Source organism: Centruroides vittatus, unplaced genomic scaffold (assembly GCF_030686945.1).
Source record: "Centruroides vittatus isolate TY-2023 unplaced genomic scaffold, ASM3068694v2 scaffold_324, whole genome shotgun sequence".
Taxonomy (NCBI): domain Eukaryota; kingdom Metazoa; phylum Arthropoda; class Arachnida; order Scorpiones; family Buthidae; genus Centruroides; species Centruroides vittatus.
Genome location: NW_027122701.1, coordinates 158636 through 171669, shown reverse-complemented (window position 1 = coordinate 171669; position 13034 = coordinate 158636). Strand labels below are relative to the sequence as shown.

General features: G+C 27.6%; 1 protein-coding gene across 1 annotated transcript in view; it reads right to left on the bottom strand.

Moving 5' to 3' along the window:
• l(3)76BDm (trafficking protein particle complex subunit 8 homolog l(3)76BDm) overlaps window positions 1–13034 on the bottom strand; it is a 127452-nt gene that overhangs the window by 16249 nt on the left and 98169 nt on the right. The window contains exons 19-23 of the mRNA XM_067286038.1: window positions 8627–9021; window positions 8371–8533; window positions 5385–5472; window positions 1317–1391; window positions 1143–1195 (exon numbers count right to left, since the gene is read on the bottom strand). Of these exons, the coding sequence (XP_067142139.1) occupies window positions 1143–1195; window positions 1317–1391; window positions 5385–5472; window positions 8371–8533; window positions 8627–9021 (774 nt within the window). The remainder of the gene's footprint in view (window positions 1–1142; window positions 1196–1316; window positions 1392–5384; window positions 5473–8370; window positions 8534–8626; window positions 9022–13034) is intronic.

The window sequence follows — 13034 nt, the reverse complement described above, 5'->3', positions numbered from 1 at the left end:
TTTTCCTGCACACAATTTTTATTAGAGAAAACTAATGTTTTTGGCCATTTTAGTGGCCATCAGCAGGGTTATACATACATACATACATACATAAAAGACATTGGCTATACACAAAGTGTTTAGCCAGTGGAAAAGAAAGTAAGGAAAAGGGGGAAGGAAGGAGGGATAGAAGATAGACAGTAGAGAAAGTAGAGGATCCCTCTGAACAGCATATGTATGGTTACTGTACCCTCTACATTTGATGTTGGTGTGCAGTTTTTAGGCTGCAAGACCATAGTCCCCCAAAGGGTCTAAAAGAAAATCTGAGTTTAGCAAACACCAATAATTGAGTGCCACCACAAATAGCTAAGTGTAGAAGTTAGTGCCAAGTGGCTGTTAGTAGAAAGACTTATATCTACTTAATACTAACAACATAACTAAGCGCGAGCATGAATATTAATACTATTAACAGCTAGACAGGCAGTGTGAAAACAAACGAACACAATGACAAAATAGACAAGAAGAACACACCAACAGAAAACAAACAAGCAAGACCCCAAATTTTTTTTTTTATTTTAATTTTTTTAATTTTTTTTAAACATTAACTTTCTAACTAACTAATGAAAAAACTCATAAAATTACAAAAATGAAAACTAATACAAAAAAACATTTTGAAGTTTTCTAACCTACCATAACCTAACCAGACTAAAGCTAACAACCCTAATCTAATTTAACCTAACCTATCATAACCTAACTGGAAACCAAGCTAAGAATCCCTAATCTAACATCAGAGTTATAGAACTTTTTTTACAAAATTCAAATGAGCTTCTAAATGTTCCAAAAAATCATTTTTTTTTTTAAAATATTTAGAAGCTCATTTTCTTCTCTAATAAAAATTGTGTACTGGAATAGGTATGAAAGGTTTTTGTTATTTATTATAAACAGTTTCAGCTTTTGGGAAGTTTTGATTAAGTAGTAGTTTAGTTTATAAAAATGAATACACGACAGATACATTTCTGACTAATTTTTTTCAGTAGAGAAATTTCACAAATGATTGAAAACTTTTTAATTTGCTTTTTATTCATAGTTTCATTTAAAAAAATAAATTTCTTGTTGAATCAAAAATCCAATAATTTTCTAACATTTTATACATAATTACTTACTTCTGTTCTTCCAAAAGGAACTTGAGAAAATACCATCACATTTTTTCCAGTAACTAGAATAATCGGAAAAACTTATCCATTAAAATATTTACAAAACTTTTAGAACAATTTTATTGAAAATGAAAATTTTAAAGAACTTAATAATAAAAAAAATAACTAAATGTAATAAACAACCTGTATATTTGGAATTAAAGGGCATAGCTTTCATTGATAGCAGAATTGATTCTTGTGGTCGGATGGAAATTGTTCCTATAAAAACAAATTTAAAGTCCGAGTAATTTTTGTTAAATATATCAAAATATAATAATATATATATATATATTATATAGCATTATTATTATTATATATATATATATGGCATTATTAATATCACTTATCACTTCACTTATTATAAAATCATTACTTCAGGGGAAAAAGCAGATTTCATAAAACAAATAAATCTTTATCAAACAGGTCATTTTATTTTACAACAATAATTTGAAACCTTTTTATTTGTTTTGGTTATCATATGATTAGAGTTTTTACTTTCTTTGGTGATAAGCAGTGTTAATTAGGTAAAAATAATTTCTGAAAATTGCTTTTAGAATTTGATTAATGGTAATTCTACACATGATTGATTATTTTATTTTATGATGAATATGTTAAAATGATATTTTGAATTATTTCAGCCATCGTGAAGTGCTTTTGCTGTTCTTAAAAGTGCTGTTTACCAGTGGATGGTAAGCACTGAGTTTGAGCAACTGCTTTAGTCCTAATTTGTCTAACTAAACAATATTTTTAGTTTTAACAGGTTATGTTTATTTTTTACCATTGCTCAAGCTCAGTGCCAGTATGTATATATATACAAAATAAAGAAATATATATATATGTTACAGTAAAAACCCGTTTTTAGTGCAAACGCGTTTTAACTAGTTGAAACTAGTTTTTACTGGATGTCATTGTTAAAACTAGAATTTACTGCTAGTAAAAATGAATTTGAGTTAAAACTAGTTTTAACTAGACAAAACGGGTTTTAACAAAATGGCTTAGTAAAAACTGTTTCAACCAAGGTCATTCAGCTAACATGTTCCTATAGTGTATGATGAATTTCGTATCGCTTTAACCCTTTTCCCCCGACATCTTGTTTATGTTTATTTTGCGATCCCTCCTAAGGCAGTATAGGTCAGTCAGGCGATATTATTTTAAAAGTTCATCAAAAATCAAATTATCATTATATCTATATGAAAAAAATCATTTACATTTATTAATATCTTTAGTTTTAAATATGATATTTTTCAATGCATTTTATTAGAAAAATTTATAAAGAAAAAAAATAATATATATCAGAACTGACACATAAACTTGATAATTTGTAACATTTTGTGAAAATTAACATTGTCTAGTTACATAGTTGTTTGCTGGCACTGAGCCAGAAAGACGTAGAATATTGTTTTGTACAATTCGATATAACACTTATGCATGTATGCATTCATTGTGAAATTATTGCACATTATATCAAACATTTGTTTGAAATCAAAATTTTATACTGCTATCAACTAATATGATGAATTATTATACTTTATTCACTTCATATCGAACGAGATTATATCTGTTGTTAATAAATTTTACAAAAATCGATATTTACCAAAGTAACAATGAATTGGTACCCTCGAAGTTTTGCTTAAAAAGCCAGGGTACCGATCGATCGGTGCCTTCAGGGACAAAGGGTTAATTAATGTTAATAACACAAATGTGTGACCAATATTTTCAATAAATATCGTATTAAATAATACAAATGTTTTAATCCCAATCATCACTTTATTTATTTCCCCAAACATATTTATGTAGCTAAAATTAGTTTTAACTAATGTTAAAAGTTAAAACTAGTTTTATCTAAAATCAAAACATGTACAGCAGTAAATTCTAGTTTTAACTAGACAAAACAGGTTATAACAATGACATCCAGTAAAAACTAGTTTCAACTAGTTAAAACGGGTTTTTACTGTAACATATATATATTTCTTTATTTTGTAATCAATTATGTAATTTGATTTTATGTAAATTTATTTTCATTTTCATATTGTTGATAATTTTGTAAAAGTTACATTTTGCTGTTCATTGTTTTTAATTTCATTTCTATAATACATTTGCATGCCCATGCTGCACAGTTGCATAAGATTAACATTAAAGCATACAAATGCTTTAATGGTAATCTTAGGAAATTGTGTGGCCCATTTAATAGTAAATAAATTCATTATATAATAACAATAACAAAAACATTAGTATTAAAACTTAATTTTATTGTCGGAACATAGTGACGACTAATACTTGATTTCATGCATTTCCTGTCAACAAAATAACTCTGGAATGAGTTGTCCGATCTTGATGAAATTTTCTTGGACGACTCATCGTCACTCAAGGATGAACTGATTAAAATTTCAACTTTCAAAAATGATCCGTTTTTGTAGAACTGGAGATAGGAGTTTTTCTTCAGTATGGATCATTTTTGAGAGTTGGAATTTTAATCAGTTCGTCCTTGAGTGATGGTGAGTCGTCGTAGAAAATTTCATCAAGATCGGACAACTCATTCTAGAGTTATAATGTTGACAAGGAATGCATGAAGTCAAGTGTTAGTCACTTCCTGCACGCACGTGTAGAAGCGTCATCTAGTGGTCGAAAAATATGACAAGCATTAAAACGGTAATTTTGAAAGGTAAATGTTATCGCTAACTAGATACAACAAATATAAAGAATCTTTATAGAATAATAAGTTAAAAAAAATTTTCTTTTTTTAACTTATTATTCTAAAACATGGAGCAGCAGTGATCAATATTGATGGCTTTACGATCCATTCTCTCCTTCGTCTTCCTATCGTTAGTACGAAATTTCGATCTCTAAATGAAGAAGCTGCACAGAAATTCCAGATTGAGATGAAGTCACTCAAATTCATCATCATTGATGAAATGTCAATGATTGGTGCAAGAATGCTTTACATGATTGAGAGAAGCTTGAGGGAGATAAACCCCGAGAAAGATGAGCTGTTTGGTGGATTCTTTATCTATTTGTTTGGTGATTTTCGTCAGCTTCCTTCTGTTAAATATACTCCTCTCTACTCAAGTGTTTTTTTACAATGTAATGTCCCGACAAGGTCGGGACCCTGTTGGGACATTACATTACATTTGCATTTGATTCTTTTGAGAAGTTCATTGAACTTAGTAATTCTCATAGACAAAATAGCGCAGATAGTTCCTTCACAGATGTCTTAGAACATCTAGCTTTGGGTGATTTCTCTGATACAGAGCTGAACATTCTGACGACAAGAAATCGAGCCTCTTTATCCAGAGATGAACTTGATCAGTTCCAAACGGCAGTAGAACTATATCCAACAAACGAGCAAGTTAAACAAAGCAACGAAGACTACTTGCAGTCAACTGGATGCCCTCTTGCTTATATAGCATCTGAAAACACTCCAGATATTGCCTCGCCTTCATCCAAAGATGACTCAGCTCTTGGTCTCTCCAAGTACAGTATTTGTATCTCTCAGTTAATGCTAGAATCATGCTGAGAGTCAACTTATGAGTGCAAGGAGGTCTCATCAATGGTTCACTAGGAACTATATGCTACATTATATATGCTCCTAATGCTCACCCTCCAGCTCTTCCTCTGTTTATTTTAGTGGAAATCAATAGCTGTCAGGGACCTTTCATCTATGGTAATCTGTTTCCAATAATCCCCATAATACGCTCTTCGAACGATGGCAGTATATTGCAATCTCGTAGACAGTTTCCCCTTACCTTAGCATTCTTGATGACTATACATAAATCACAGGGATTAACTCTTCCAAAAATCAAATAGATATAGGGAAAAAAGACAGGTATCGGTCTTACCTATGTTACATTGAGTTGAGTGAAAAAATAACTGACTCAGTATTTTTAAAGAGTTACAATAAAGATCGCTACGAGTCAATCTGTAAGTCCAAGGCCCGTAGTGATAGTCAGAATTTCATAAAACGTTGGCATAGCAATTAATTAATGGCTTATTCTGACCTTATATTTGTACCTTTAAATGATCCAATAGAAATCAAATATATTGTTGAGAACAAATGATTCTTTGTTTCTTTTTTCCTCATAATCTAGAAAATAAAGGTTCGAGCAGCTTCGTTCCGACTACATGCTGATACAGTGTTACTTAACTAGTTATAATTATTGTTGTTATTATAAATAAAATACTGTTCTTACAGAGAGTTCCAAAAATAACTTTTACCTTGTCCTTCAACTTCAGAAAGTGGATATAGGCACCAATCTTGACTAACGCTCGAAACTTGTAAAATTGTTATTTCTGTTCTTTCAATCTATTTATACAAATATATATAATAAATTATTTTTTATTATTATATTAATTTTAATTTACTTTGTATCTTAATGTACAATATAACATTTAATAATAAGTGTATAAGTGATGAAAAATTGCTATCTCTGATAATATTCAATTAACAATAAGATACATTCTTCCTCAATCTACAAGCATAATGTATTTTAAATAAAAATGAAAAACTTATACTTCAATGAATAAAAAATAGAATTGTTATAAAATTATTATTTGGTAATCATTTAAAATTCTATTATAAAATATCTCATTACATTAAAACTTGTGAACACTGAAATTGCATAGGATTCTACAAACTTTGATTTAAGCAAGTTTTCTCATTTTATCCAGGCTGGAACAATAAAAAAACACTTCTTCAAAATGTGAACATACTTTACCTTTTTTTTATACAAAGTTTCAATCCAGACACACAGTAATTGTTACATTTATTGAAATAAATAAATTCAAAATAAGAGAAAAATTACACAAAAAATGACACTCATGCATTCTTGTATACAGGAAAAAAGAAAAAAGTGTATTTGTGTGTGTGTGTGTGTGTGTGCGTGTGTATTAAGCACATATGAAGCATGCAATGCCATTATGGCTTATATTTACATCATTTTTATATTCCAGAGAATTTGTAATGTAGTGAATTTTTTACCATTTTATTGTAAATTGAAATGAATCCATTCACTAGAAAAAGTTTTTATTTTTATCTCTACTGAAAAGTTTCTTTTTTGGCATTTACAACATTATGACATTGCACGCTTCACATGTTCTAAGTGAAACTTATTAATGTTTTCTCACTTTAATTGCTGACTTTTTTAGACATCTTAGGTGGTTTGATTTCTCAAATTTGATCTCAATACTCTTGAATTCACTCTGCATTTGTTTTATTCATAATTGAGCCATTCACAGGCCAAATAGATTAACTCCATTTGTAAATCCTTAATATAATCGTTGTTATTTTTACATTTTTCCCATAACTAATTTTACATATCATTACATTAAAACATGGCTTTAATGTAATGATAGTGAGATCCATTAGCAGACACATTGTAGAATGTATTTTTATACATTCTACAATGCATCTGCTTAAAAATACATTCCACAGTGTTTATTTCAATTTAAAGTTTAAAAGGAATTTTTTTAAATAATTTAAATTATCAATTTTTATACTTTTTGTTTTATGGAGTTCATTGATTTGGCAAGTGAGTGTTTCAATTAACAGTGAGATATTCAACATTTTCTGTAGTATGTTCTTTTTAAACATGTTAAAACATCAGAAAAACACAGCAATCTTTCCATTGTTTTAAAATAAAATTGGACTAAGTCAAATACAGAGCACATGCACAAAATACAGAGAAAAATGTGGACAAAGACAAAACAAAAATATCTTCTAAATTTCTGCTGAAACCAAACAGAAAATCAAATAAAACAAGTTTCTTTCTTTCTTTTCTTTAACATGCTGAAAAATTTGTATCAAAGTGCAGCCAATAGACAAAGTCTCTCATAATGATGTTCATTCTAGCCATAAGATTTATCTCAATTTGAAAAATGTTTAAATCTGTATTTTGTACTTGTTCAAGATTATTTATTAAAGTCTATTAGTTTTAAACACATTTCACTTTGTATTCAATATTATGCTGTTGTTAATTTTAATAATCATAAGTTATATATTGGCATGTCACTAGGCCTAAATCATTATTATTAAGTCTTCAAAATAATGTACAAACTATTTGTGTCAATTATGATATTACAAGGCAGATTCAATAAATAAGATTAGTAATGCTGTTAAAGAAAAATAATAATAATAAAGAGTACAAAGTTAAAACTAATAATAATGCACCCTGTACCAATAGTTGTCCCTGCCAGGTGGCATTTGTGTCCACTACATGGTTTACAAATTGGCACCACCTATATGAACTGCACCAGACTCAAACATCAAGCTGCTATTTGATTTTTGAAAGCTGAAGGCATTAGACCTAGTGAGATCTACCTCAGGATGTATGCATAATATGGAGTTACAAAAAAAACTTTGCTTCAAAAATCTATGCAATCATCATCTATGTTTTTTCAGCCTTTCTTAAACTTTTGAACTCACTTGCAAAGTTTTTGCATCAATGTGCATACGTCCAACAATGGATCTCACTATCTTGTAAGTGTAATCTATCAAAAAACCAAATAACAGCCCACTGTTTGATTATGGTGCACTTTGCAGTTTGATATGGGTAATGCCATTCTGAAAACCATATAGTGAATGCAAATGTCCCTTGGCAGGGACAACTATTAATACAGGGCTACATTATTGTATACTCTTTCAATATTAGTCTGAACTTTATGTGCTAGATTATTTTTATTTAACAGTGCTACTTACCTTATTTATTGAATCTGTCTTGTTTTTAACTAAACTATTTCCTAAAATCCATCATCATATAAGCAAATATCAATAATTATAATAAATATCAATAATTTTATTTCATTCCTAGTATTTTTGAGTCAGGCTTCTCATACAATTTGTTTGCATGTTCATTCTTGATAGGTTCTAACTAATGCAAATTAATAATAGAGATATGATAAATACAGCTTTCCATTCACACCTGATATGTTCTGCCTTATATTTTGACATGATATCTTGTGAAAAAAATTTGATAATGCCAAAATAATTTCAATTTTCTTGTTTTCATAAGTTTCTATCTTAGGAAGGTTCTGTCTTTCGCAGGATTTATTGCATTATTTACCCCATAAGCCAAATATATAGTGTCAAATTGTTTTAAAAATTAATTAATTTAATAGCCAATAAACAAATCCAATATCGTCAAACAAATGTTAAACTTTAATACATAAATATTATACTATATGTATTATATAAAATATTAATTACCTCACTGACATTGTGAGCTTCAAGAAATAAAACAAAACTATTGGCACTTGATGTACATTGAGTCAGAGAATTATTTGAAAATGAAGAACTCCAGGTAGATTCAGTTTTAAAACTCAAAGAAGGAAGAGCAGTAATATTTAAAGAATATTGCAATAATCTATATCTGAGAATATATGAAAATAAAATATTTAATGTTATATAATGATAAAATAAAAACACTAATTATTACTGAAATATACAAAATTTTGAAACTCACTTCATTTTTGTTTGAAACTCTTTTGTTTCATAATAAAACAAAAAATCTATGGTATGATCACCAGGCACATCTGGTCCACGAAGCCACATTGGAACAATAAGTGATTCTTTTGGTGTCAGTTCACAAGAATTTCCATCAAGTGTGATTATTTCACAAATTGCTTCAATATTTGGACATTCAGCCATAACTGGGGAAAATTTTTCATTGCAAGCATTTTCTTTGTATACCATCCAGCCATTTGATTCATAACCTGGTGTTCCAATTACAAACAATTCTGGATTTGAAGATGCTATAAGTATTCTATTCAATGCACAATGACCAATATTTGTGAATTCTATATTCATCAGTCTTACTTCACCACAGAAGAATGTTGGAATAAAATTATTAAATTTAACCTGTTTAAAATTTAAATTAGTTAAATGTTTTATTAAAATTACAAGAAAAATAAAATATTTCATGATATAAAAATCAACATTAAAGAAAAACTATTAATCTTATCATAGTAATCTACAAAATTATTTTTAATATGTAATCATTTTTGAAACAACCTCAAAAATTTATGAAATTTGTTTATAATTTTGGAGCTTATATTTATGTTGTATTCTTTATTATTAACATAAATTCAAATAATCTATACTTTTGTACAAATATCTGAAAATTATTATTCTTCCTTGCAAAGATGTTATAAACCAACTGGGACATCAATGTCCTGCCTGGTGCACTGCACTGCCCACATCTAAATAGATTTGCCACTGCTGAATTTTCTTATAGTTTTAATCTAGCCACTATTCACTGACATAGATTTAATTATTTTTTCAATTTTAAACTAATTCAGTTTTCTTTAATAACTAGTACTGACACTCAAAAATAATTATATTATTTTTTAATATATTATTTAATTTAATATTGTGTGTTAATACAAACACAAATAGTGTTGTGTAATAAATAACAACCACCTGATATCAGTTGTAATGTCATTAAATAAAAAAAATTCAGAATTATGTATGATATTAATGAACACATCATATATAGTATTAACCACTGCCCAGAAAACTGTAATAAAGATACCATAATTGGATAGTGTGTTGTTATAGCTAGTGCTGAACACTATAAACATTTTTGTAACTATGCACCTGAGATTAGATAATGCATGTCCTAAGGCATGTTGGATCCAAAGGCATTGTTTTTTGGATTTTTAAAAATTCTTATTAATTTATATTCTTTTTTATGATTTAAACAAAGATGAACTGTTGACAACAAGAATATTAAAGCCAATTAACTAATCTTTTCCATTGATATCAATAAAATTAAAATTTATAAAACAAAATCAAGGCAATGTTTTTTTATACCAAATAGTAGGCTATCCAGCATATACATCCTGCCAGGGAAAGTAGTTTTCTTACATTTTGAAAGATGTACTTGAAGTTTTGGACTATCAAAAACAAAACTAAAACTATTTCATTTTTGTTTATCTTATTTTTTTAATAAGATATTTTGAATTTATTTTTTTCTTGGAAACATTGCAGCATTATTATGTGACCCTGTAGCAGGTTTTGACAGCAGATAACTCATGCACTTTTGATTGGAAATGGTTGTTTGAATAACAATGGGCTGATAACACTTTTTTTGGTGTGAATTAGTTGTTTATATATATATATTGGTTGAAGCTGGCAAATTTTTAGTTTTCTTATTACTATAAAAAAAATCAATGACTCTATAAATCACATAATTTTATAAAATACTTGCATAAATGCAAAATCTTCTTATGGAACTACAAAAATTACTCTGATATCATTCTAATATACACCTGTATTACATTAGAAAATATCCTTATAAAAAGTGTAACATTAAAAAAAAAAAACTTTTCTTGCCTTTGATAATACTATCAATTTTCATTGTTTTAATTTGATAGTATGTCAGTATAAATGATTTGTTTGGTTTATTTGTATTTCCAGCTTATTGTATCTATTTCTGATTGACACAGATCCTTTAAAAAAATCTAATTGACCAGAAAACTATATTCCCAATAAAAAAATATTCATCAGACATTTATAATACAAGTGTACAAAATGTTAGTAGTCTTCTTTTGTCTATATTCATAAAATAGGGAGATAAATATGAAATTTATAAAAGTTATAAGACAAAACTTTTGAACAAAACATATTGAAGGTAATGCTAAGTTTGTTTCATGATGCAAACCTCTGACAGAATAATTTATTGCTGTTTATTTATTATTAATGGCTAACTTATGACATCACTTGTAAACATATACAGTCTGTTACAAAAGTATAGGAACACCATAAATTTTGAGTTTTTTCACATTTTATTTTGAAATTATTACTGGAAATATTATTAATTATTTTTATTATTATTTTAATTATTTTATCAAGTTTTTTCAACATTTCATAAAGCAGCATAAAATTTTTTTTCACAAATATTCATTTTTTGATGTGTTACAAAAGTATAGGCACACCACTTAAAAGTCTCATAAAAATTAATTTACCATAATAATAATTAAAAATATTACCACTTCGTTAATGTCATCATTTTTAACTGTCCTGATGGCTTTTTTGAATGTTTGATTTAATGTTATATAAACATTTTCAACAATGCCTCATGGAACTGTACTTCAGGAGCAAGAAATATGAAAAATTTATTATTTGAGTGGTTCTGGCAAGTGAGGCAAATTGCTGCAGCTGTAAATAGATCTACAAATTCTATTCTAAACGTTTTGCAATAAGGTGAAAATTACAGGTAAAAAAGGAAGTCAGGACAGCTAAAAATGCTTAAAATTCAAGAATGAGAGACAAGTTTTGAAGCTTATAACTAATTAAAACATGTCAAAAAGGCAAGCTGCTGCTGAATTACCAGTAGATGTATCTCATGTGACCGTTTGGATAATTTTAAAAAACAACGACAATGTAAAATATTTAAAAATGAAGTTGAAACCACCTTTAACAAATCAATGCATTTAAACTGGGCTAAAGACAAGATGGGATGGAGTGAAGAATGACAGGAAATAATGTTTAGTGATGAGAAGACATTTAATTTAGATTGCTCTGATGGGTTTTCATATCATTGGAATGATTTAAGAAGAGAAAGCAGAGTTAAAATAAATTGCCTCAATGTCAACTAAAAATTGGTTTAAAAAAGAAAATATTGATATGATTGACTGGTCTTCATGTAGTCCAGATTTAAATCCCATTGAAAATTTATAGGGGATGTTAGCAGTCATTGTTTATCAAAATAGGAAACAATATGAATCTGTAAATCAATTGAAAATTGCAATAATGGATGCATGGGATGAAATTAAGGATGAACAATTAAAAAAAAATTAATAAACTCTATGCCTAACAGAATTTTTTAAGTAATTATAGCCAAAGAGGGTGAAACGAAATATTAAAAGTGTTTAGAATATATTTTAAAATTATTTTTATGTAATTTTAGAAAATGTACCTATACTTTTGTAGCACATCAAAAAATTAATATTTGTGGAAAAAATTTATGCTTCTTTACGAAATGTAAAAAACCTGATAAAATAATCAAAATAATGATAAAAAAATAATAATATTTTCAGTAATATTTTCAAAATAAATTTTGAAAAAACAAAATTTATGGTGTTCCTATACTTTTCTAACAGACTGTAACCTTGTTGTAAGTGAAGAAATTCAAATTCTAAAACATATTATAATCATATAGAATATATAAATTCATAATTACAATAGAAATTTACACATTGCAACAATAATTTTTGTGGTAAATTTTCAGCAATATTCCCCCAATTTCTGATGATTGCTCAATTAGTAAAAACTACAAATTAAGCCAAATGACTACTGGATTAAATCAGACTTCTTTTTCATGATTATTTTTCATTAATTTGTAAATAATTTGTCACTAGAGGAAGGCCGCAGGCACCATCTCTTATTAAATTTAATAATTATATTCCAACAAAACTAATAAACAAAATTATAATTAAATTAAATAATTTAGATATGACTCCTACATTAGTAAAATAAAAAAGAAATTAGCATAATAATTTTATAATTTTTTAAGTTATTAAATTTTTATTACAGAGTAATAAAGAATAGTGTATAATTTACTAAAAATCCTTGAAAATTTTAATTTTCCTTCAACAATTTAGTATATACTATTAAAGGATAGATGTCATTGATTAAATGTGTAAATTTCATGTAAGGCTTGATTTCACAGATAAAATTTTTTAAATAAAAATCTAATTATTTGTAATTACAGTAGAGAGTCGTTTATCCGAACACCGGTTATCTGAAACGTTGGTTATCCGAACGCTTTCCAGTCGGACTGTGTCGTGCTGAATCAAACTTTTTTGATACTAGATTTACTTCTAAAGTATAATTTTTATGTTTTTATATTTTTCAATATTTTTATTTTG